The sequence below is a fragment of the Podarcis vaucheri genome, assembly GCF_965113315.1.
Source record: "Podarcis vaucheri genome assembly, chromosome: 12".
In the NCBI taxonomy this organism is placed as follows: domain Eukaryota; kingdom Metazoa; phylum Chordata; class Lepidosauria; order Squamata; family Lacertidae; genus Podarcis; species Podarcis vaucheri.
Genome location: NC_138750.1, coordinates 29,207,020 through 29,234,686, shown reverse-complemented (window position 1 = coordinate 29,234,686; position 27,667 = coordinate 29,207,020). Strand labels below are relative to the sequence as shown.

Genomic DNA, 27,667 nt, shown 5'->3' with positions numbered 1-27,667 from the left:
AATAGTAATGAGGCATGCCTGGTCAGGACCAGAATCCTTGCTCACATGACCTGCTGATCCAACAGAAAAGAGTTCTTCTCTTCCTATATATTACCACACCCCAATTGTTAAACTACAGTCATACCTTGGGTTAAATATGCTTCAGGTTGAGCGTTTTCAGGTTACACTCTGCGGCGATGGAATACGTTACTTCTAGGTTTTGCCGCTCGCGCAGACACTCAAAATGACATCACACGCATGCGCAGAAGTGGCGAAACACGACCCACGCAGATGCGTGTTACATTCTACTCAGGATACGAATGGGGCTCTGGAACGGATCCCGTTTGCATCCAGAGGTACCACTGTATTGAACTATTTTATTATCAAAACCTCAGCAACCATGAAATAAAAACACCCTAGAAAGATGCAATGGGACAACTTACTTTGACTGTGTCTGCTTTGTGATGTTCCTTATGGTGGCTCCTTCTTTTCCAATAATGGCTCCTACAAACTGGGTAGGAACCAGCATCCGTAGTGGAACATCAGACTGTGGTTTCTGCCTTGTACCTGCGCCAGGCGAACCTTGCCTGGGAGGACCCCTCTGCCCAAATCCACGTCTCCCCTGTGGATGCTGTTGAGGAGGTGGCTGCGCTGCCATTTCATCGGGAATATATGCAACTTTCAGTGAGTAGTTTTCAAGCTGGAATCCGTTCAGTTTTTCTATTGCTCTGTACAGGTTTGCAAGGAAGGGAAGATTTTGTAAGTGGGAGCTGGCAGAACAAGAAATCATTATGCTAGGCATTTTCGCTCACAAGTAACATTTTCGCTCACAAGTAAGCTTGTAGGGAGAGCTCTAGTATTTTATTCACCATCATGTAAAACATAATAATGCCCTTGAAACAAGAAACAAGCACTTGAACCATGAAATAGTATTTGTTCTTATCATTATTTATTTAACAATCCTATGATTTCCCATATTGTGAAACAAGGACCTCAAATATCAGGACACCTGGGGTCAAGTGGCACGGTCTAATTACCAAATTTCATAATTTGCACTATGGTTTATATTGGTTCTGCCAACTTTCACAAGCCCATAAAGCACACAGGCCTTTAAGTACTGGAGAACAATTCCTTCAGGAATCAATTCAGGCATGCTAATGGAAGCTCCCCCCCCCCCCGGCTTAAATACAGTTCTTTCTCTGTGGTTCCTACAGTTTTCGACCTCTGCTAAAATCTGTCACGTTTACGTGTGTTACAAATGTGAGTTGCTTTCCCTACAACTGTAAAAAAGGTGTTAGAAGTAAACATACCTGAAAACAACTACTTTACCATCATATTGTAAGTAACTATGGTAAAATTCTGAAGTAGCACTTAACCACCTGAGCAAATGAGTAAAATCCTCTTTGAAACACATGAGTGTGATCTGGTCTTCAGAAGAAGTGAAGAGATGAAAAAGAGGTTTCAGTTAGAAACTGAACTCTGACTTTTATCACACCACACAATCTTTTGTATGTGAGTGAACAACTGACAGCTCAATTTTATACAGCGTTTGGCACGCTCATAGGGATGGGAAACTGAACAAGGCTGAGGCTCTAAAATGAGCATTGGATACACATTACCTTGGTGTAGAAAAAGTTCCAATCTCAATGTAGGAAAAGGCATGGCCAAATCCTTTCTGGTTAACTGTACTGAGTTACTTTAAAGTACAACTGTATAGAGTACTTGAAAGCAAATAGCAACAAACATCTCTAAAAACACAAATGACCAACGGTATTAATTTCAGGAAATTAAGGGAAGTTAAAAGTTTCCATAGCAACTGAGCTGTTCCCGAGTAGCATGCATTATAACAGAATTTTAACATGAACAAATATAAGTGCTATGATGAAAGATTTAATTGTTTAACTCTTCTCAAAATTCTTATGTTTTGGGGGGAAGGGGAATTGTTTGGTCGTCTCATTTTCCCTATCCCTAAAGGTCAGCAAACAAGGCGACATTTTAGACAGTGCAATCCTATTCATTTAGAAGTAAGCGCCATTATATTTAGACTTTCAAAAAGATGTCTTACAATAGCCACCTGGTCACGTTGTCTTCTGTCACTATTCACCATACACAGAGTACAAAAAGAAGAGGGCTGGGGCAGACTTCAAGCACCTTAGCAAATAATTTAAAAGCCTTGTTCAATAGTGGGATTTTTGTCACAGCCTGAAGTGGGCAATGTTGGACTAAGCTTCAGTGCTTCAAAATCAATTCTGTAAGCATGAAGAACCTTGCAAGAAGGGATTGTTGACTGCCTACCACTCTTCCATGTATTCCCATGGTCATACAGCAGAAACTCTAGAATGCTTTCCCAACATATAGGAATGGTGATTGTTCAGTGGCAGAGCACATGCTTTGCAGAACATCCCAAATTCAGCCTATGGCATCGCCAAGTAGAAGGGATCAGGAACTAGATGATGGGGAAAGTAACGACCTCAAATCCTAGAGAGCCATTGCCAGTCAGCCAGTAGTTGGTATGGAGCTATGCTGCTGAACAATCAGACCTGGGATAAGGCAGCATCCTATGTTCCAATGAATATATCACTACTTATGTTTTATTATTAACATACTTTGGAATGCAGAATGGTTTGTTTTTATCTCCTCATGGCCAGAACTCATATTTTCTGCCTTTTGAGACCAGTGCCCCCATTAATGACTTGCTAGTGCTAAGCGGATTGAAATACATATTTACAGAATTCCAGCAAACTGATGGAAGAGAAAGTGCTGCTTATCTATATCGGGGTCGGCAAGGTTTACCTTGCCTGGGCCAGTTCACTCCAGCAGAGATCCCTCTGTGGGCCAGATCGCGCGCGCCCACAATTTTCGGCATCTGTGCAGATGCGATTTCAGGTGTCTGCGCCTACACAGATGAGATTTCCGTCGCCGCGGAAGCGAGTCCCTGCGCCGTGCTGGTTTAGTGCAGTGCACGGGGACTCGCCGAACGGGCAGCTCGGTTCAAGGGCTGCTTGTGGGCCAGTTAAACCACCCCCTGGGCCGCTTGTGGCCCATGGGCCCTAGGTTGCCGACCCCTGTTCTATATAGATCTGAGTTTCAAATTGAAATCCTTCAGAAAGTTGGTTTCTTTCAATCTGGCTGGTTCTTTTGCAACGCAGATCGATGAACAACTAAGTGCACGATCCAGCCACAGTTAAGTTCTTTTAAATACCCATTTATTAAAACTGGAAAACTGAATGTATGTTTGACTTCCACTGGATTCAAATACTGGATTTTGTGCTGGAGTGTATGTCCAAGGTGGTGGGCTCTCCTTTACTGGAGGTTTTCAAACAGGTTGACCGCCTGTCATGTATGCTCTAGTTGAGATTCCTGCACTGCAGGAGGTTGAACTAGATGATCATCAGGGTCCCTTCCAACTCTACAATTCAATGATTCTATTATCATGGAATGCAAAAAATGTTGCACACACACACACGGATATATCAGCCGAAACACATGCCTCAATAATTTGCCCTTTTAATGTATCAGGATGTACTCACTTTTAAATAAGGCAATGGGGAATGAAGTGATGTCTTGTATGTAATAAAAAGCAGTCAGTTACAGATTAGAGGTTTTAGAGACAGCAGCGAATAGCACCCTCACTCGCTTTCTCCAGGCAGGGCAAGGAGCCAACCAGACTTGGCAAACTCACTCTCTGCCTCTTTTGCTGCTCACACACACCTGCTGCGGGGCTGCACCTGGTTGCCCAGAGGCAAGTGCTACTTCCCCACAAGCAATCACGTAAATAGCTAATTGCAATATTGCATAAAGGCGTATTAAGCTGTCAGTTGGTTAACACTGACCAATTTGTAGCATTCAACAAGTCCCTTCATGGTATATGATCCAGAACAGATCTCATGGGAGATGGGGTGCTTTTCTCCACACAAACACAACTGGTCTCAGTATCGCCTTTGTAACATTCTTACATGAAACCAACAGAACAGTTCTTGAATTCCTTCTCAGTTTTCCAATGGATCTCATTTTAATTCTTTTGTAGTGGTTTAACAGGACAGTGAGAGAGTAGTTGAAGTATTTTATAACTCCTGCTTCAGTTTAAAGCCTGCATTCCACAGCAATGCAGCTATACATTTTCCTAGAGGATGTTACACAACAGGTGGGAGGATGGAACAACTGTCAAGAGCAGCTTATTTCAAAGGAACAGCACAGTAAACAAGATATTCAAGACAGTGCAAGTTTTGAAAGAGACAGACTATTACTGTATCTTTTAACTTCTTTTTGTTTTTATGAGGTTCATGTGAAAGTGAGGGGTGGGGAAAGAGAGAATAATTATGCTCACAGGATGCAGAATTCTATCCAAAGTGTCCATATGAGAAGGTGCACTTATACATGCATTTTCTGCATCCAATTTAACATAGCAGATTGGTGGAATATAGAGCAGGAATTTTAAAATCTGCTGCTGAGGGGGGTTGTTATATGGTCCTGTCAGCCAGTCCCAGTCACTAGTCTAGCTGCCACATTCAGGATTAGTTGTAGTTTCTGAGTCACCTTCAAAGGAAGCCCCATGTAGAGTGCATTGCAGTAATCCAAGCAGGAGATAACCAGAGCATGCACCATTCTGGTGAGACAGTGCGCAGGCAGGTAGGAACCAGATGGAACTGGTAGACAGCTGCCTTGGATACAAATACAGGGGGAAAGACCCAACTTGTCACAAATAAAAAGGTGGGTCCACTCTAGTGCTATCATCACTGAGAAGCAGCAGTTCCTAGGGTCTTTGTCAGAGGCATTTCCCTGACTGCTACCAGGTCACTGAATCAATCTAAGCCAGTGATTATTGAGTTTCAAATTTACCCTTGTTCACAGAACTCTGGATTATATAGCTCAGTACATTGGATCTAGGCAAGGCTACAACTAAGCTCATCAAATCAAATGTTCATAGCTAATGAGAATGGGAGTAATAATACTCTGAACACTGTTGCTGTCCAGTCATCTCTGGCTATGCAGCTTTGAAGGTGTGAGATGCTCTCACCCAATTCAACTAGCCCAATTCAATGTTGGGCTAGAAAATTATCTTCAACTGTGACCGGTGTATCTTTTCATCAACTCTCCCTTTTGTTGTGACCTGCTCATGAGTCTTGACAACTGTACTGTTGTTGAAGAGGCTAGACAATGCACTACAAACCAAAACACATTACACTAGAGCTCAAGCATCTGGGCATAAATAAAACTGATGTTTTATCCTTATAAAACCTTTGATCCTGCATATCTCAGAGACTTCTTCCTCACTTATGTGCCACTGTGACCTTTAAAAGCACTCTCTTGACTTTACTTACAGTGAGGGAATTTAAAAAGCAAGGGCATGTAAATATTGTTCCCAGTGGCTGCTTACTACTATGGAATTCGCTTCTGCAGGAGACCTAGCAAATTTTGAACCCTGATCATTTTGCAGAATACTTTAAAATTTTGCTTGAGCTAGCATTTAAGAGCCAAGGTTAAAGGCAGACCATTTTGGGTGACGGCAGAAGTTTTATATCATAATGTATATTTCATCAGACATGCTGTAAAACCACTGATAAATGTTAATACCCTCTCCCTGACCCCTCAGAATGAAACAGAATACTATGAATGCTCAGACGATGTAACAAGCTTACATTACATCCAATTCTGAAATCCTCAGATATATTAACTAGAAATTAGGAACAGGCTTAATCCTCCAAAAGGTAAGAAAAATACTGGACTAGAAGACTTGTGTCAAACAAGAGATATAAATTGTATTTTTACATATACGTTGCACAAACTTTTATGGCATTTTCCACAAATGCCAATTAAGATTTCTATCAGCTTCAATGGAACTGCCATTCAATCAGACAAGAAGTTACGGCAATTGCATTAGCCCACAATTTTGAATTTTAGTCCATAGAATTGAATCTTATAGTATAATCCTAGCCACGTTTAGTCTGATGTAAGTCTCAGATATAAAATCCAAGTAAATAAACACTTACTGTCTGGCCTGATCCTTATTGCCATATGTTACATTAACTACTGCAGTCTCTGTCTCCGTATTCACTAGAAAAAGAAAGGAAAAGAAAAGGGTTATATTGGGGGGGGGGCGTAATTTTATGCTTACGTCCCCAATTTTTTTCTTTAATTGTCTGACTTTAGTGTTACCTTGCTCACAGTTCTCCACTGTTCCATACTGTGCTAACAATCCGTCTAGCACCTGTGAAAAAGGAGCACATTAAAATTAGTTTCTATGGTAGCTGTATGTGAAAAGAGCCTGTAAGAAACCCCAAATTATGTTTGCTTTTTACAAAACTATTGGGCATGGCTTTCCCCCAAACCGCCCGAAAGTTTCTCCATCTTGTGTTCTCTATTTGAACTCCAAGTATAGTTCAAGGACTAGCAACAAAATGAATGCATACAACAAACCTATTGTGAAAACTAGCATTTACAGCAAGTCAGTCAGTTCTCCATAGCTATGAATGGGGGGGGGGGAATCTAGACAAGAAAAAACAGAATAAAATACAAACAAAACAGGAACTAGTCTGGTTGGTGTAATGGTAAATTTACAGTTCTCTGCTCTAACTCCTTTGCTCCTATATCACAGTCTTTCAATTACTCTTTATTATATAATTTTGGTCCTTATAGTGAAATTGTTGAATTATATTAACAACAACAACTATCATAGTGCGATTAAAACTGAAAATGCTCCTTAAACATAAAGTTGAATCGAAATAAACAACCCCCGAAATATTTCAAATGCACCTTGTGTGTTCAGTTACTGTATCTACTACTTACTAAAAGTCATGTGATGCAAAAAGTACTTTACAATCTTTATTTTATAAACATGTTCACTCAGTGAGGTGTCCTGTAATCCCACTAATTTGAATGGATCTTTCATGGTAGTTAATATGTTTAGGACTGCATCATAAAGTTATTAACAAGTGAATGATATTATTTAAACATTTTCACTGACATCTGAATAAGAATTTACTTGTGTATGCCTGGAATGTAACCTTTCAAGTCCAACCAACCAACAACATCTTTGTTAATCATACTCAGACTAAATTCAGCAAGAATTGTAAGAATATTTCGTTAGGTACAATGCCAAAGTACTTGGAAGGACTTTAAAACACACCTCAGATTTTAGCATCACAATAGCTACTTATACTTTAGCCCTCTTATTTTAAGATTCAAAAGACCCCTTTAAAAAGGAAACTAATTTTTGGAAATACAGCTTTTTGCCCCATAAGCATTAGGCTACTTTAGGGCTTGCTAGCCTGTTTAACTGTTAATTTTACTTATTTTAATTGTTTTTAACTGTTCTTATTGATAATTTTAATATTTCTTGTAAATTGCTTAGAGGTTTCACTACAATCAAGTGGCATATAGATTTTGCTGAATAAAAATAAATTATTTGGGGGCTAATGGGAAGCATTGTAAAGAACCCAGGATAAAGTAACATGGTGCTTTTTGCTTCCTTTTTGATATAGAACAAAGGGTGGAGGTGGCAGAAATGATTTAAGGTATTTGATGTGGCTTGGGCATGTCTGTGTGTGACCAACAATTTAGTATGGGGCAATGTATGATAAATTCTTGGTGGCTACATTTGTAAGCAGGTTAAATGTTTTATTTACAATTGGTATAAAAATGCAGTTAAATAAATAGATATATTTACAATAATATAAATGTTTAGCTGTGGAAAGAATCTTCAAACTTCCATTACTGCATGATGCTATTAATATATGAAATACGGTAATAACACTTTTGAGCTAAAACATCTATTTGGACACTGGAAGAAAAATACCATAGCTACTTGCTAGCAGACGTGATATAATATTGTTCCCTCTCCCTTAAGTTAAAACAGTATTCTTGTATGAGAGTGTAATACAGTGAAGTGTAATTTTCCTCTCTTACTATTAATACTATGTTTGAGACAGCTGAATACTGTTATATTATTATTGTGGGGTGTCAAATGATGTCTTGCTTCTTCAAGATATGTCTTGATTCTTCAAAATATTCAGGATTATAAAGGAAATTATAGAGGCTGTTGTAATTTTTTTTGGTGGTGGGGGGGGAGTAATGCCAAGATAAACTACTGTGCTGTTTATAATGAAAGTTCTGTTCTTTTTAGAAATGATACATACATGTGCACAACACATATAAACATTTCTAAGTAGGTACAATGTTATAGAAATGTTTGGGTAAATTATTAGTGGAGATCCTGTTTATTAATTTTCATCAGCCTTTTGAGTTGATCTGGTTTAGGTGTCTGACATGGTTGAAGGTGTTATTTGTATTATAGCATGACCAAATAGTTAAGGAGTCTAAAGATCAGCATACTGCAATAGTGGAGACTTTATCATTGTTTGTTGTGTTGACATACATAAAAAATTGTGTCCATTTCCAAGGATGTGTTAGAAGTAAGTATACAGACAGACAGACAGACAGACAGGTTCCCCTGGTTACCCTCACAGACTGAAGGAAATATGAGAAACCAAGCTTGCATATAAATATGAGAATTTGCCACCAAATATTTAGCTCACTGTTCACCAGCACACAACAACACCCTTGCTCATGTTGGACAAGTTGGAAAACTGCAAGGCCAAATTACAACACCATCACATGAAAACATAACAAATAATAAGCATGCCACCAAGAGAGGACCATGCCACAAAAAACCACCACGCCTCAAGCACCAAAATACTGGTGCAAAAATTTTTAATCAACATGTATATGAATGCATTAGAAACCCCTTCAGCATTAATTAAAATTAGCTTTTGCATTCTAGATTCTTTGCACGCTTGAGTTTCCTTACACACTTTTCATACTATCTAGGCTCCTGCTTCCTGCTTGATTTGGACATACCCCCCGCCCATCACTTTACATTTTATTTCAAACAGCCAAATCCTCTCGCTCTACTTTGAGACAAGCCAGTTTTGTCTGAACTCCTCATCCGCCTCCCTATCACCACGTGCAGCCGTGTTGGGCAACGAAAATCAATTTTCTAGCCAAGTTGGTAGTGCGATAGCAATCCTGATGAGCAGCTGAAAAGAAAAGTTTGTTTGTATAAATATTTACTCCAGCTAGAAAATAATTCATTCCTTTTTTATGAAGGAACTCTGGCTTTGTCTACATTGGGTCTCCTCCTCTTGTTATAACACAGATGCCTCTTTCTTGCACACAAAAAGCTGCAGTCTTACACTGTGGACTTTCATTCATCAGACTCTAAAAGCCAACTCTTGACTGTGTTATGAACAGTACTATCCTACACCAAAACTCTAGGGGAGTTAATCTTTGAAGTGTTTCAATTCAAACCCAGTTTTCTCATTCATTCTCATACATATCTATATATCTATATCAAGTTATCACACACATGGAGTGATCTTATTCACACAGTTGTTGCTAAGGTGTTATGAGCATGGTTGTCAGCTGAGCAACTTAAAACTATAGCACAGGGTCGACTGCACACATGGAAATCAATAAAGGCTTTAAAAACTAAAATATAGACTAATATTTAAAAGGAATACAGTGGTGCCTAGCAAGACGAAAATAATTCGTTCCGCGAGTCTTTTCGTCTTGCGATGTTTTTCGTCTTGCGAAGCACGGTCCGTCGCAACTGTGCCTCTTCAAGCGGCTTTTAAAAAAAAGTGCAAGACGTTTTCGTCTTGCGAAGCAAGCCCATAGGGAAATTCTTCTAGCGAAGCAACGCAAAAATGGAAAACCCTTTCGTCTAGCGAGTTTTTCGCCTTGCGAGGCATTCGTCTTGCGGGGCACCACTGTACCATAAGCAAAACTATGCTTTCAAGCTACACTGATGCCACAATACTTGGAAGATTTTTAACAGCTTGTTTTAAAAGGCAAGTCTACACATTTTTACACTGGCATTCTTAAAATTTAATGCTAGACCACCGAACTAAAGTCTAGAAATGGGGGTAATGGAATAAGAACATCCAAATGTACTTGGTGCATATTTGTAATTTAATGGAAAACTAGTGATGACAGAAAGTGGTAGTTATGTCAGGAAAAAGACTCTCACATGTAGTAACTTGGTAGGCAAAAATGGAAGTTTGGAAAAATACATTTCACTGAACTAGCAAAATCACAGAATTGCAGAGTCGGAAGGGGCACAGAGGGTCATCTAGTCCAACCCCCAGCAATGTAGGAACTGCAAGACGTGGCTCCTCATCCAATGTGAAAGCATACTGAACCCTACTAAACTTTGCAAATGTGCTAGCAGTTTTCTTGCTGCACAGGGAGGATGCTCAACATGAAATGCGTAGCTGGCCCACTAGTTGATATCTGCATCAAACCAAATTTTTCATGAATAGGATAGATAAAAGTTTTGATGTATACAGAACTGGTCTTTATACAAAAGGAAATACTGGCTGGAGAAAAGCTGCCTACACAGGATGCCATTATAGTTGTGGCAGCACAAACTTCCAGATTTTTGTTGAAGCTGCACCTTTCTTCTTAAGGGAGGGCTAGTATACAGCAGTAGCAGGACTGGAGGTAACACCACAATCCCCCTACCCCTTTTAGACCTTGTAAAGAAAACCAATTTGTTTGAACTGCTTTTAATGGATATTGTGCCAGTCGCATTGTGATGTATGTTGCAATGTGTTTGATGGGGGAAGTCTGGTAAGGTGAACTTTGGTTTATCTGTCACTGAGGGGCCTTAAGGGACAGCTGAGTAGGGGTTGGAAACAGAACTCTCAGTATGCAAAAGAAGGATAGAAAGTATGCATAGTATGTTGGTGGTTGCGGCTCATAATTCTTATTGTGACTGGCTGGGGCTAGACTGGGAGTTGGAAGGCAGAAAAAAATGAATATATGGCTGGGTGCTAGTCAGTCAGGGTTGGATTGTTTTGGTTGATGGTTGGGCCTCTGTGGTGAATGCAGAAGAAGATGACAACAACCAAGGAGAAGAACTGAGGAAGAAGGAAGAAGACCTGAAAGGAAGGCAGAGTGACTAGGTAGCCTAAGACTTACTAGGGTAGCTGAATCACTTGGCATGGATGATGAGAAGATAACCTGTCTATGAAGAGCAGAAGTGAGAGGCAGTATGGAATACTAGGCTCTGGTGTCTGGCAGGAGAGGCAGAGAAAAGAGTCCAGGACAGGACAGCAAAAACAGACCTTTGATTCAATAGGTCAAGTAGGGTTTGAAATAGAGCTCTCAAATGTGTTGGTGGGGCTTAAATGGCGTGCAGTAAATACAAGAGCAGTCTAGCAGAGGAGCTTTCATAATGACTGGTTCCTCTAAGCTCTCTTAGTTTAGTAACAGTAGTTTAAAATAAGCTGTTGGCATTTAAAATGACAGTAAGAAGTTATCAATGTGTTTACCTGGGCTCCTTTGGGAGGAAGGGCAGGATAGAAATTTAGATAGATAGATAGATAGATAGATAGATAGATAGATAGACAGATAAACAAACCCATTTAAAGAGACAGTAATATATTAAAGTACCCACGCAAACCTGTGCAATATATAATCCTGTATTAAATAAAACTTTTAATATCTTTGTTAAATTTAGTACCTAGACCTGATTGGCTTTGTTCCATGGAATATTGGTAAGTTAAGACAGCAAAGAGTGTAAATGATATTAAATGGTGGCAGCGTACTGGTTCAGGAAAACCACTGGAGCAGAATGCATCTGGCTTTCCTTCTGAGAAACTGAAAATAGCATTTGGGATATGCATGAGAAAATAATATGATAGAAGAATTATGAAATAGTGAACAGTGCAGGAATAGCCAAATTGTGGCTCAGGCTAGGATCAGACAGATCTGGGTTTAAATTCCTGTTCAGTCGGTGAACCACTTCATAACCTAACCTACATCATCACATGGGTGCTGAGAGGATGAACTTGGTTAGTGGAGAATCACATACATGGCCCCAAGCTCCTTGGAGCAGGAACAAGAGGTAAGTGAAATAAGCCTTTCTTAAATTTGTTAGTTCTTTTACGAACTAGCTTTCTACTCTGCTGCACAAATTAAAGAGGTGCAATGCTTTTTATCCACAGAAGAACGCTAAGACTAGTTTGCTTACTCGTGAGCTCTGGCAGTGAATAGAGTGTCTAAGAGTGATCAGCTTATTCAGAAACAATGGTTCAATCTTACACTCAGCACACACAAGCTCAGTCTTCAGTAGGATTCAAATGCACATAGCTAGGAATGGGACAGCTGTAATCCACTATACCAGTCCCTTCCTGAAATTTTTGTGCTAGGATAATGAGCATCCTGGAGGCCAAGCAACAATCAAGGATTTTACCAAGGTTTCATTCTTACCATTTACTTAACAAGCTCCAACTTATGTGAGCGGGTGGCAGGATTTCCACCAGGAAATCATTAAAAAATGCTAAAAAATGGAGGCCTACAGGACATCTGGGGTGAAAAAAACCCAGGAGACACCAGTCACACATTTCAGTCCGGGCGCCATGGTGCAACGTTCAGACTGGATAGCATTCTGCTCACATAAAGCCTGATCTCCTTGGTTGAAACAACAAACATTGGTAACATCAAGGTAACAGACCATGCCCTGTGGAAACTACCCTTAAATTAGGAGAGGGAACACAAACCACTCCATCATGGTCCTTTAGCCCTATCCTAACCACAAACCAAGTAACTGGAGAAAGTCTCATGAAAACTCTTTAAAACTATTTCAAGGAAAATGATGCAGACAACTTAACAAGCCCCCTTCTCTGGGACGCAATGAAAGTGGTCGCTAGAGGAGCTTGCATAAAAGAGAAAGCATCACTCAAAAAACAAACCTCAAAAATTAGCAAGCTTGAGTAAGACGCCACAGCTCTTTCAGCACGATACAAACAAGCAGGAGCTTAAAAAACTGCATAAATTCATAGAACAAAAAGGAAGGGAGATTGACTCACCAGAAAATAATAAAACCATGATCAACATTCTATACTCAAAACAACAATTTTACAAGTATGGAGGGGAAAACTCTAGACTATTAGCAAACAGGTGCAGGGGAAAAATCACTTAAAACAAGACTACACTGCATTACTAAAAAAGATGAAACACAACATTATCCTCTAAAGAAATAACTTCAGAATTTGTGGAATTTAACTCTAATCTGTACTCTTCTCAGAACCCATATGAGTAAGAAATCAAAACCTTTTTAGCAGGAGTATCCATGCCAATTTTAACTGCAGAGTAATGCGAATTCATGGACAGTCCTATCACCTCAAAGGAATTAAGAGATGCTCCTCAAAAACCTGAAACCCAGGCCCAGATGGCTTTACAGCAGAATTCTATAAAAGAAAATATCAAGGTAAGTCTGGCGCCCTACATGACTCGCCTATTTATTGACATCCTATAAGGACCCCCCCATCCCCAAAACCTGGACCTCCTCCAAAATAGTCTCTATCCCAAAAGCATTCAAAGATAGCCTCAAAGTAGAATTATATTGCCCGATCTCACTGATAAATCAGAAGTACAAAATATTCACATCAATCCTGGCTAAGTCTTCCTGCACAAACTAATAGCCCCAGACTGAGCTGTTTTCATCCCTTGTTGCAACATAACAAATCCCACCAGTAAGTTACTCAACCTGATCAACCATAGCAAAACAATTAAAAACCCACCGACAATTATGTCCCTAGATATACTAAAAGCCTTTGATTGCTTCGAGTGGAAATACCTACTAGCAGTATTACCAGCATGAACTTCAGTCCTTCTGTACTACAAACCCTCAGACAAATTTACTCCCAAGCCTCAGCTAAATGCATAATCAACAATATGGATTCCACCACCATTGCAATCCAAAGAGGCATGAAGCAAGGATGCCTGCTGTCTCCCTTTCTATTCATCCTGACTCTTTGCTGATTACTTGATGATCATGACACTAGGCCCAATTAAAACAGCAACCACTCTGACTGAAGAACTCAACACCTTTGCAATGGTGTCAGGCCTTCAGGTGAACTTTGCTAAATCTGAGGCAATGTGCTTCAACAATCCCTCTCATATCCAAAAAGAATTCACCAACATCACAAAGATAAAGCTCCGCCGTACCAAGTTTAGATACTGAGGGGTACAAATAACCAGAAACCTTAACAAATTACACCTCCAAAATTACAAGCCTCTATGGCAATAAATTGACAAAGACCTAAAAAGATGGAATAAATCTAACTTTACTCTCTCAGATAAAATAGCCAGATAAAAACAACCATTCTCCCAAAATTAACCTATTTATTCCAAACCCTTCCAATCTGGATCCAACTCCATAAATGGCAAAAAACCCCAAACCCCTATTCATTCATTTTCTCATACAAAAAGTCAAGAATAAGCCCAAAATATTTGCACCTCCTCCCCTCAGAAGGGGGTTGGGGAATTCCCAACATAGAATTGTATTATAGCGCTTATCAAGTGTGCCACATAATCCCATACATTTTGGAAGATGAGACCATGCAATAGGTACACTTAGAAATGGACACATTGGACTGCACTCCCACTACTGCATACCCACTCCTCCAACACAAGCTGAAAAAACTCCCCTCAACACTATCCATGCTTAAGGCCTGGAAACAAAAAGTAGGTGTTTTGTCACTAACCCATCCCCACTAATCCCCTTGGCTCATCACCAGTTCTTCTGTCATGTAGCTCAAACCTTCCACATAGAAACATGGCAAACCAAAGGCCTATACCCATAGCAACATAGGAAATACAGGATAAATTAGGAGACATTCAAGTACAGTGGTGCCCCGCAAGACGAATGCCTCGCAAGACGAATTTCCTATGGGCTTGCTTTGCAAGACGACAATGTCTTGCGAGTTCCTGCTGGTTCCCCCCCTTTTTTTTCTAAGCCGCTAAGCCGCTTATCAGCTGATATGATCAGCAGATAAAAGCCGCTAAAAGCCGCTAATAGCGCTAATCAGCTAATCCTTCAATGGGCTTGCTTCGCAAGACGAAAAAACCGCTAGACGAAGAGAATCACAGAACGGATTCTTTTCATCTTGCGAGGCACCACTGTACCCTGGTTAAAACACCATCAACTACCATATTTTTCCGTGTATAAGACTAGGTTTTTTTCATTATTTTTTCAAAAATAATGTCAAAAATTAGGGGGCGTCTTATACACAGATACATCCCATTTTCTTAAATCTAAGTCCCCCAAAATGGGGGGCATCTTATACATGGGGGTGTCTTATAGGCGGAAAAATACGGTACATGCTTTTCTAAATGACCTAGCGGTAAAAGCAGTGGCCACTAGGCCCTTGACCACCTTTGAAAGCCTTCTTTTGTTGGCAGATGGACATAGTAGAGGGATGATATCCACGATATACTGCTCCACAACCCAGCAATATTATCACCTGACACTATTAAAAAGCAATGGGAACATGACAAAGGTTACAAAATAAACTCTACCCAATGTGGTCCAAATCTCCCTTCAAATCTCAGCCAAAAGAAGGAAACTCGTTTTGAAAATTAACAATAGCATCTGACACTGACGAAATTGAAATTACAGTGGAACCTCGTGTTACGTATCATCCTCCTTGCGAACGTGGCGGGTTACGAGCTCCGCTAACCCAGAAGTAGATCCCCTTGTTGTGAACTTTGCCCCGGGATGCAAGCAGAAGTCGTATGGCAGCAGCGTGAGGCGTAACCGGAGGTACCACTGTAACACATCCAGGAAGCTTGCCAAAATGCTGGAGAGGCTGTACTTATACAGGCACATGCCTTCACATGTGGTGGCAACGTCTCTGAATCCAACCCTTTTGGACAGAAGTCCTACAAAAAGTATGTAACACAACTAAACACTTATTTGAACCTACCCCAGAATTGGCCCTACTAAATATTTTCCAATATAATAATGCTCACTTGCACCATAAAGACCTTATAACCCACCTACTCTCAGCAGCCAGAAATGCCATAGTTAAGACACTGAAGTGACTTGTCTGGAGTAAGCATGGACCACTGGTACCAATTGTACGGGAAACGGCCTTGTTAGAAAAGTTACCGTATTTTTCGCACCATTGGATGCACTTTTTTACTCTTAAAAAGGGGAAATGTCTGTGCGTCCTATGGAGCGAATGTGTGGTCCCTGGAGCCAAATTGCCGGAGTGCGGCACACCCTTGGACTGGTCTTTGGTAGTGGTGGTGGAGCCGCGCTCCCCTGCCGGCAGCCTCGGCTTCCCCCTGCAGCCCCGGGAAGCTGTGGAGCAACGGGAGGGCTGTGCGCCCATCCCCCGCGTTTCTGGACTGTTGAATGGGGGAGGTGGGGAGAGCCTCACTCTTCTGCCGGCAGCCTCGGCTTCCCTCTGCAGCCCCGGGAAGCTTTGGAGCAGTGGGCAGGCTGTGCGCCCATGCCCCGCACTCTTGGGCTGCTGAATGGGGTGGGGGGGTGCTGCTCTGCCAGCAGCCTGCCCTTCCCCCCTCAAGGTTTGGAGCAGTGGGCAGGCTGTTCACTGAGAGAGGGGAGGAAGAGGACGGAGAGGAGGGGGACCAAGAAGCTGGGTGAAGGGAGATGAGGTACCATAGGTTGCCGTGAGTGGAGAGTCATGGTAGAGGGCAAAGGAGAGGGAGCAGTGAAGGGGAGAAATTGTAGACGTCACCTGAGGAGTTTGGGTGAAAGGGATGGAGAGGAGGCTGGAAAAGGGGACTGTTCTGCTTGGGGGGGGGGAGAAAAAAGTGGGGAAAAGGAAAGCCTCCCAAGCCTGCCGCTGAGAAGCTCTGCTTGGCTGTTTCTTGACTGTAATTCAAGTAAAGGGAATGTTTGCGAGCAGCTGGCAGGCTGTTCGCTGAGAGAGGGGAGGAAGAGGATTGAGAGGAAAAAATGTGGCATTAGCAATGCTTTGGATAGATACGAAGATGGTATTTTACATGAAGATAGCGAAGAAAGTGATGTCAGTGACTGTGAGCAACTGAGCTTCATAAATTCTGACTTTAGCAGTGATGAGTTCTTGGGGTTCACAGAAGACTAGAAGAGTACTCAAACCTTAAAGTCTCTCTTCATTTGTTAATGACAGTGATGATGGTTCTTAATGCCATTGTTGACTGATGTTCACTTTACATGGCTGTAATCTGATTCTGATATACCGGTTGTTTATTAAATACAGTAGTTTATACAACATTTGATTCAGAATATTTTTTCCTTGTTTTCCTCCTCTAAAAACTAGATGCGCCCTATGGTCGGGTGCGTCCAATGGAGCGAAAAATACGGTAACCAACAAACTAAAACTGACATGAGGACAAAAGAAAGATGACACATTCACCCCGGTATGGCTTAAACTGACAACAGTAATAGCAGGGATCTTCCACCAGCATACTGATCAATATGGTTAACTTGACCCAATATTCCATATCCCCCTTCCGCAAACACATACAAATCTCACTACGGTTAATCAAAGGCAATTAAAGGCAAACAAACATGCCCTGCCCCCCTCCAAATCTTCTTTCATCGCCAATATAAACCAACAAATATACAGAATTGACACCGACGTGAAAACCCCTCTTCCCCTACCTTTAGAAACATATTGTTTTACATTTTACATTGAATGTACCAAAATACTTTATAATCTGATCAAAAAAAGAGAAAGAAATTGAAAGTTCTTTGTAGTTCATGAAAATCTTTAATGAAAACTATTTTTTAAAAAAAACTTTGGCATTTCTTAAGCATCTTGTTTATGGCATAAGTATAATGAAGAGATTTTTTTAAAAAAAATCAGATCTGATTTGTATGTACAACAATCTTTCATGTCCATTTCCCATTCACTCTCAAAAGTCAGATATCTCCTCTCACACCATTAATTTCAATATCAGGTACTTCACTGCACTTCCATTATCATTATGCCATTGCGTCTGGATTTGCCCCTTATCCAGAAGTCTTGACATATATACCACCAAACTATTTTCCTTCTACTGCTGTGTGCATTAGGCAGAATGAGAAGTTCAGTAAGCTTGGCAACATGTCAGAACTACATAATACTGGGGACTGAGAGGGCACAGGAAGGAATATGAAAGGGACTGAATAGTTGGAAGGAAAGCTTGAATTATAACCAAGAAGTGCGGAATTGATGGCGAGACTGAAGCACTGAACGCTGTAGTGTGATGTGGTAAGTATGGGGCTGATGAAAATTAAGAGCAGAAATCTGCTGTTGACTTAATGGAATCTGTCATTCCATTATTATTGTACTTTGTCTGCAGAAATTAAGGGTTTGAGTCAAAGGTTTCCTTCCTCTGGGAGGAAAGCTTTAAAATGTTTGAGTTCTTTATAGATATTGCACCAGCTTTGTACGCAATGTATACCTAGTTTTTATATTACTTTCTAACCTTGTTAAATCAGGGTATGAGGCTGGGAGCGTATGGGAGATACAGGGCATTTTTGGCATGATAGCATAAGTCTGCCAGGCCCTTGACGTGGCCCTCTGGCTAGCTTAGCCCTCCAAGGCCTATAGCAAGCAGTGTTAGAAACTCATGTATCTATAAACTAGGCGCAAAATGGCACCTTAAACCTAGATTACAGTCACCACACCAGAATGTCTATTCGCCAGGGAGTTGGACCAGATGACCCTTAGGGTCCTTTCCAACACTGCAATTCTATGGTCTCAACTACATTGCTTGACTGTAGCCTGCTCTTTCAACAATTCACTTGTCCCAGTATACAAGAAGGAGAAACATGCACAGTGGAAATGGAAATGGTATTAACTATGGATTAAGGCAGAGGTTTTTAAACTGTGGTTCGTTAGTTCCATTTGGGTGGCCTGTGGAAAGGTTGCAGCAGTGTCAAATATATCTGTACTCAGCTCTGCCCTTACTTCCTTGATGTGGTGATGGAGGACTGTGCGTGAGTCAGCTGGCTCTATGCAGAAGTCAGTTGCTAACTGGGCACCCAGAAATCTCCACTTGGTTGCAACTGGACCCACGCCAGTAGCAAAACGCACCTGGGGAATTTCGAGCACTGGCTGAGCAAGCGTACCTGGGACTGTACCCCTAACCCTACGCCTACTCCCATGTGCTAGTCTGATAATCTAATCTCTACACTGCATTGGTATTGGTGATCATAGCAGTAATGTGTCAAGTATTTCTAAGGCATCATATTTGATAAAGGCACTACCCCTGGAGAACAAACCTACCTATTGTTGGTATAACAACTTATTTAAAAATAAATTCAGGAGCAGACATCAGAATATGTACATAGGATTTCAGAACCCTTCAGACATGCACAAGGAAGAGATCACCTACAATCCCTTATGATGTTATATATGCCCAGAATGTCTGGGGCAATCCAGTCAGATGGGTGGGGGTACAATTTTTAAAATACTACTACTACTACTACTACTACTACTACTATTGGGATACCACACAAAGAAGCTATCAGCAGGGGATTTTTGTGTTCAACATGCATGTGATACAAGGTCATAACCCAGAAACAAAAAACAATCTACTAAATTGTGGAGTAACTGCTAGAATGAACTGCTGAAAACAATGGGAGTAAACTGAATGTTTTGGCGACACTAATCTACACTCCTAAAAGTCGATCTTATGGGCATTGTTTTAAGCCCTTATGACAAACCATGCTGTGTACAAACACTCTGTGGAATCCTCAATCCCTTACTCCGCACAAGGTGAAAATGAAGCTGGAAAGGATAAAGGGACATGACTCATCACAGACTATAAACCTTTGGTGACCTTGATGAAAACAAATTATTTGAACCAAGTACAATTATGATGCCAACATCTTCTAAGAAGAATGATTCAACCCAGTAGCACAGTATGTTCCTGGAAAAGAGCTCCTCACAGCAGATACTTTGCCACACAATGTAAGTAAACACAAGTTAGAGAAGGTTAAGGCTTACATTTGTGCTGTACATGCTTCTCTATTACCATCTGTAAGTCAGTTTCACTAGATCAAAACAACTATTCATGGCGCTCCAGAACTTCACAACTTTTTATACTATATCAGATCAAATACCTTAGCAATGTGTCAGAGATGACTAGAAAGCATTTTCCTGACCATGGACAAGTGAGTGAATTGGAAGGCCTAATAACAAAATGGAAATGTATTTTATTTTTGGTTTTTCTGAACCACAATCTACAAGGCAAGAAATTCTAGACCTTATCCACCAAGGGCATCAAGGTTTAACCAAATGTCACAATCAAGCCAAGCTGACCCTATATGGCAACCTAGTGTTAGAAATATCAGATACACACGTTTAGTAACTGCACATGTTAACCACAGCAAGCAATTGCCCCATCCCTGCCAATTACCACAAAGAACCATAGCAAAGGTGGTTTATTTTCTCTATTTACTTATGAAGTAATTCATATGCTGCCTTTGGGGGCATAACCCACTGAAAACAGCTTACAACGCTATAAATACAAAATAATCCAAATTAACAAAGGCAACATCACTGAGTCATTAAAATGCCAATTCAAACAGTACAGCAACTAACAAAAGACAGCTCTGCAGAATTTTTTTTAAATAAAAGACATTTACTGTATTTTTTGCTCTATAAGACTCACTTTTTCCCTCCTAAAAAGTAAGGGGAAATGTGTGTGCGTCTTATGGAGCGAATGCAGGCTGCACAGCTATCCCAGAAGCCAGAACAGCAAGAGGGATTGCTGCTTTCACTGTGTAGTGATCCCTCTTGCTGTTCTGGCTTCTGAGATTCAGAATATTTTTTTCTTGTTTTCCTCCTCCAAAAACTAGGTGCGTCTTATAGAGCGAAAAATACGGGGTGTGTGTGTGTGTGTGTGTATTACTTATTATACACCATTTTAAAAACCCACAGTGCAGAGATCATGCAGATCTGAGGGAAGAGAGTTCCACAACATGGAAACCACCACAGAAAAGGCCCCATCTCTCATGCCTGCCAGGCAAGATCATAAGCAGAGCCTCTGAGGCTGATCTCAATGCGCAGGCAGGTTACGATAGGGACGGCAGGCAGTCCTTAAAATAAGTCCTTCTTAGTACGGTACAAGCTGGCTGCCTCAAAATATCTTTTTTAAAGAGACAATGTTTTGAATAAACTTGTAGAAAAACCTACAAAATGTGGATCACTATTAAGTAAGATTTAACATCCATGTTTTATACTATGAATTTAATTTGAGATTTAGCTGCTGGTAACCCCAAAAGGGAACAGATATGCTTTCTTCTCTCTGTGCATTCAAAATGGTGACTACAGTTAGTAGGCAGTTGGTTCAGGTAGTAGTGTTCACTGTGTTCAGAAAGGGTTGTAACCACAACCACCACCCCACCCCAGCCAAAGGATCATTTCTGCAGTCTGGGGAATGCTCATAGATCCAGCCTAGAAAGCCAAGAGGTGTCAGTGACAAAGCCTTTTCCGACATAACCCTGCCTGTTCCAGATCTTGCTCTCTAAGGTGAGGCAGGTTGTGATAACAGACAGACCTTGGGTCAGCCTCCTGGTGGCCCAGAAACCAATCAGGATTGGGAGGAGTTTTGTCCAATCAGTAAAGAATAGTGAGCTTGAACCATTAAACATTCAAATGGAGCTTGTTTGTCGGTTAGTTAGGACTTGGTAAGTGCCTATATAGGGATCTGTTTTGAGCCTTGTTAGGGCTGAATTAGGGATTAGCTAAACAGGGCAACCCAGATTGTATCCCCGAGGGTAAGGTAAAGGTCCTACAAGAAGTTCTAAGAGTCATTAGTCAATTCAGAGACAGGTTTAATTTTAAGGATATTTTTAGCTATCTCTGTAAAGAACATGCATCTGAAACAAAGTGTTGTGCCTATTAAAGGTAAAGGTAACCCTGACCATTAGGTCCAGTCGCAGACGACTCTGGGGTTGTGGTGCTCATCTTGCTCTATAGGCCGAGGGAGCTGGCATTTGTCCGCAGACAGCTTCTGGGTCATGTGGCCAGCATGACTAAGCCACTTCTGGCAAACCAGAGCAGCACATGGAAACACTGTTTACCTTCCCGCCAGAGTGGTACCTATTTATCTACTTGCACTTTGACGTGCTTTCGAACCGCTAGGTTGGCAGAAGCTGGGACCGAACAACAGGAGCTCTAGGTTCTGTAGTTTAGCCCACAGCGCCACCCGCATCCCTATGCTGTGCCTATTAGAGTAATTATTAAGATATAACCCTCATCATCTGTATGTAAATAAAATTCTAGTTTTATTCTGAAAGTGCCTCATCCTTACTTTGATTCTCTGGGTGAGGACAAATTCTCCTTTCACATAACTTGCTGCTTGTTATTAAGAGATAATAACAGACCTTTCAAGTGTTCTGACAGAGAGTGTGTACATTTTAAAAACACTAAAAGAAATCCAGTCACATTACATCGCTCCCATCCTTATTGAGGGAAGTTGCCACACAGGTAGTGGCTAAGGAAAGGGCTTTTATAGTTGTGGCACCCCCCATGCAAATTCTTCCCTGAAGGGTGAGGTGGGGGTTTGTGTTATACCTCTTTCAATATCCTTCTTGCATCAAGCAAATACCTTTTTATTTCCCCAGGCCTTTAAAAATTTTACAAGTTGTTTTAATCCTGTTATTTTATCTGCTGTTTTATTGTTGAGAAATGTTCTGTTAATTCACTGAAGCATTTTTTTTCTTTTATGTTAAAAGTCATCTTGGAAATATTATACTAAAGAGTGGCACAAAATTTTTAAGTTAATATACATATATTCACTAATTTTGGCTTTAAAAATTCTGCCAGTTCTTGAGCATCTTCTCTACACAAACCTCTGCTTGATCAATTGTTTATACAATTCATGTGTGTGTCATCAAATTGCAGCAGTAAGGGGCTTGTTTATATTTAACTATATTGTTAACTATATTGAAGTTAAAAAAGGTAAAGGGACCCCTGACTGTTAAGTCCAGTCATGGACGACTCTGGGGTTGTGGCGCTCATCTCGCGTTACTGGCTGAGGGAGCCGTCGTTTTGTCTGCAGACAGCTTTCCGGGTCATGTGGCCAGCATGACTAAGCTGCTTCTGGCGAACCAGAGCAGTGCACGGAAATGCCGTTTACCTTCCCGCCAGAGCGGTACCTATTTATCTACTTGCACTTAGGGGTGCTTTCGAACTGCTAGGTGGGCAGGCGCTGGGACCGAACGACGGGAGCTCACCCCGCCGTGGGGATTTGAACCGCCGACCATACGATCAGCAAGTCCTAGGCACTGAGGTTTTACCCACAGCGCCACCCGCGTCCCTATATTAAGGTTAAGAGGCACAAATAAAAAGACATGTTTTTACAAAAATCTATATTCTGTTACCTAGTTATCATAGAGCTTCTGAAATTATGATGTGCTGCTATGGAAATAACTAGTGGCAGAAGAATTACAAGAAAAAGGTAGAGAGTTTCTATTTCTAAAAGTTGCTAAAATGTTAATGTTTATACAGAGAAGAGAGGCTCAGATCAGCTTTTGAGACATAAAATGAATCAGGAAATTGCCAGTCACCTGAAAATGTACTGTAGAACCCTGAAATATATCTCCAACTGCCTAACATTAATGGCAGCTGTTAAGAAATATTTGGAAGGTTCTGTTATTCACTTTTGCAAATTATCCTTCAAAGAACAAAATTGCTCTTGCCAACAATTTGCATGTGTTAGAAGACCAAGAAAAAGGAGTGAGAAAACAAGGGAGAGGGCGAAAGAGGCAAAAGGTGAAAAACAAAGCACCAATTTATCCTCTTAAAACAGGTTGAAAACAAAGATGAATGCCTACCTCCCACTGCAAGTGTGGCGGGATATTTCTGATTTGAAGTTTTCGACTCCTGGGGATGGAGAGAGAGAGCCTGTTATTTAAACACAAAAAATGTACACTCCATAACACATCTCTGAAAATTACTAGGTCAAAATGAGTTCTATAGTAAGAAGCAATTATCACAAAATAATTTCATTATATGCCTACAAATAATTATATACCTTATGCTCACCAGTAAGAGTCAATTGAAGAGATACTACTAAAAAACCCGCTCCTCTTCGCAGTATTTTCTTGGCACATTGAAGCATTTCTTAACACATGAAACATCTTTGCTTCAAGAATATTGGGTCTCCTATCATACTGTTTAAATATGGTGGCATTATTTTTAGACTTGTAAAAACTATCCCCAAATTTGAAACTTCACAAAATGGTGCATGAGAGAAAGAAAGAATATGTAAATTCTAAAACCATGGTCAGTTTAATTAGCACTTGAATTCCTAACATTCCATGCTTCTGAAATCTTGACTAGCTGTTGTATTGTCACCTTTGTTTCAAAGATATATAGGCCCTCACTCATCGATCTTGTAATAAAAGCATTTGCTTTGTAATAGCATAAACAAGGCCCAGTGGCATCCGGAATGGAATAATAGCCAAACCTTTTGTCTCTTCACCTCTCATTCCTTTTCACCTGAAGAAGAATAAATGCACGCCCAGAATGCTACATAACCTTGGGATCTTCAGCAATGTACAGATAAAAAAGGTTCTGTACATCACATGGGAAGTGTATGTACTTCCTCAAAGCTAGAAAGGCTTATTCATACAAGAACTCAGAAAATTCACAATTAAGATTTCTTGAGATAGACACACAAAAAAGAATGCAATAAATAGAATCAAGGCAACAACCCTATACACGTACTCAGTAATAAGTCCCACTGAGATCAACGAGACTTAATTCTGAACAGACAGACATAGGATTATACTGCAAATGTTACATTGGTGTGGTTCACAAAAAGTTAAAGCAACTAAGTCATACTAAGAGTAGAACCACTGAATTCAATGAACTTGTCATATTCAATGTCATATCCACTGACCTAAATGAGTATGACTTTGTCGTATACAACACATACAAAATAAACTTTAGTCAATGTGCATGAGCAATTCACTCTTCCCTCACTCTCGACTATGCCACATGAGAGAAAGGAAACAAGTCAAAGCCTTGTTTCCATGAAATGCTTATCACTCATAACATGTTGACTTCTCATTGTTTCTTTGGAGAGAAACAAACAATGAGCCCACAGGACCCACAAGACTCTTGATTTGTTTAGGGTTCACTTGCTTCCCTCCCTGTGTGGCACAGTCAGAAATGTGGTGGAAGCAAAGCTCTTGTGCACATTAAACCATACTTTATATTTTAAACTGTGGTTTAATGTTACGTAAGAACTGCTCACTCGTCAACTGGATTTAGGTGAAAACAACTAAAATCTTGTGGCACCTTGAAGACTAAGACATTAATTATGGCCTAAGTTTTCATGGATTACACTAATGAAAAGGAATGTAAACCAATGAAAGGTTATATGGTACAATGAACGCTAGTGTTTAAGGTGCATCAGGAAATTGCATTAGGTGAATTGCTATACATCCAGCCTTTTCAAACTACAACTCCCATCAGCATGGCCAGTAATCAGGGATGACAGTTGTGTCCAACAGCATCTGGGGGCACTCAGTTGGGAGGGGAGGGCTGCTATAAATGAAGAACCTGGAAAAGTTTTATTTAAAAAAATATTTTATTCTACTTTGTTATATTGCAGGGATGCAGTAGTAGCTTTGTCCACTACATACAACCCAACAGAAATTTCTCTTGCGCAGGAATTGCTGAAAGGAGAATTTCCTAACAGATGTGTTCAGTTCTAGATATGCTTTGCTTTCAATGCCATTATTTCCTATTCCAAGGTCTATACCCCTTAAAAGATAAAGCAATAATCCTAAACATAAATTATAGCAGCCTTACACAAATGAGCATAGGGAAATGCATGCACTACCGCTTGATATGCTATGGAATAAATTCTCCTTTCCTACAAAAGAGGTTTTAACTTTCGTAATGAAGTTTCATCATTAACTATTTGGTGTCCTTTTTGGACCTTCCTTCTAATTTTGCTTTAAAACATTTCATGTCTAACTTGACCACAAGCAATTTAGCTTTATGGACTGTGTGACAGCAGACAAGATGCAGTCCAAACCCACTGCTTTTAAATGAATCCAGTATCTTTACTCGTGCTATTACGATTTTAAATAATAATAATAAATCCTCCATCAAAACCATTGTGCCAGTGCTTAACAGGGTATAAGGCATGCCCACAAAGAGGCAATCAAAAGCTAAATATTTGGGCAATATAATTTGTTACTGAGGAAACATGCTAATTGAGAGGGTACCAGTTGTGTTCAAGAGGTGAAGTTTTCATAACTACTGGCAGTCCACTATCCCCAGTATCAGCACTGAACAACTAATAACCTTGTTACAATAACTTGCTTTTTAAATTAGACTTTGTATTTAAGTACAGTGCAATCATAAGTTATGCAAGGATTATCCTACCAGGGGTTGAGTGTAAAAGCAACATCAGAACTACTCACACTACCCAAGAACTCAGAGCCTCCCAAAGCCTGGTAAGTAAAGTGAATAACTTAAATAAAGCTATTTTGCACAATTTCCCCCTGTACAAAAAGTTTGCCAGGCTCTGAGATGCTTGTGCAAATGCTCTGGGAGGTTCCCATGAGATCTCACAGGGCCCTGTGAGAGCCTTCAGAGCCCAATAAGTAACAGCCTCCTGCCCCCTATTTATTTATTTATTGAGGACCCGTATAAAGCTATGAGCACATAAGTAAAATCAGTGTAAGTTGCGGTAGTTCATATGCCAGGTATCAGTAAACTGAAAATGACCATATGTAACTTAAATCCACTGGTTTCAAAAAGTCTACACTGTGTATGACTTACACTAGATATTACCCAGTAAGATTAGCTTCTTGCTTATGTACCCAAGGTGCATAAATCTTAAAAGTAATTTATGGAAGCAACTGTGTACTGAACTTTTAGTGGCTTGAATTATGTCATTACTAAATACTTGAACATAATCAGAATACTAATGAATTGTTGTAATTTTCACACTACTTTAAAGCAGCAGAATTCAATTGAGTCTGTAACCAAGGACAGTACAGTGGTACCCCGCAAGACGAATGCCTCGCAAGACGGAAAACCCGCTAGATGAAAGGGTTTTCCGTTTTGGAGGCGCTTCGCAAAACGAATTTCCCTATGGGCTTGCTTCGCAAGACGAAAGCCCATAGGGAAATCTCCGGGGACCTCTTTTAAATGCTAGCGGTGGGGAGCAAAGCCTTTCCCCCCCCCTCCGGCCTTCAGAAGAGGTCCAGGAAGGCTGGCGGGGGCCGAAAGGCTTTGCTCCCCAGCGCCAGCATTTTAAAAGCAGTCCGGGATAGCAGGGAAGCGCTTCCTGCTATCCCGGACGGCTTTTGAAGGCAGGAGAGTCTCCGCCAGCAGCGGCAGCGCTGCCGCTGCTGGCGGAGAGATCCGCGAAGCCTGGGCGCACTGCGCACAGGCTTCGGCATGCCGGCAAGTCTCCGCCAGCAGCGGCAGCGCTGCCGCTGCTGGCGGAAAGGTCCGGGAAGCCTGGGCCGGACAGCTTTTGAAGGCAGGCGGGGGGAGCAAAGACTTTCGCCCCCGCCAGCCTTCAGAAGAGGTCCAGGACCTCTTCTGAAGGCTGGCGGGGGGCAAAAGTCTTTGTCCCCCCTGCCTGCCTTCCCAGGGGCTTTTAAATCGCCCCGACAGCGGAGAAGTCCTCCGCTGTCCGGGGCGATTTTAAAATGCCGCCCGCCAGCATTTTAAGATCGCCCCGGACAGCGGAGAAGTCCTCCGCTGTCCCAGGGTTTTTTAAAATGCTGGGGGTGGGAAGAAAAGCCCTTGTCCCCCCCCCCAGCCTTCAGAGGAGGTCCGGGGACAGACTGTCCCCGGACCTGGTCTGAAGTCGGTTTCCCTAGGAACGCATTAATTGATTTTCAATGCATTCCTAT

The 27,667-nt window shown here is 41.0% G+C and overlaps 1 protein-coding gene across 3 annotated transcripts in view; it reads right to left on the bottom strand.

Moving 5' to 3' along the window:
- IGF2BP3 (insulin like growth factor 2 mRNA binding protein 3) overlaps positions 1-27,667 on the bottom strand; it is a 70,585-nt gene that overhangs the window by 18,085 nt on the left and 24,833 nt on the right. For 2 of the 3 annotated variants that reach the window (XM_082193935.1, XM_082193934.1), the window contains exons 3-6: positions 23,612-23,660; positions 6,136-6,187; positions 5,970-6,033; positions 423-707 (exon numbers count right to left, since the gene is read on the bottom strand). In XM_082193935.1, coding sequence (XP_082050061.1) covers positions 423-707; positions 5,970-6,033; positions 6,136-6,187; positions 23,612-23,660 — 450 coding nt within the window. Of the gene's footprint in view, positions 1-422; positions 708-5,969; positions 6,188-23,611; positions 23,661-27,667 lie in introns of all 3 variants that reach the window. The other variant, XM_082193933.1, reaches the window with a different exon arrangement.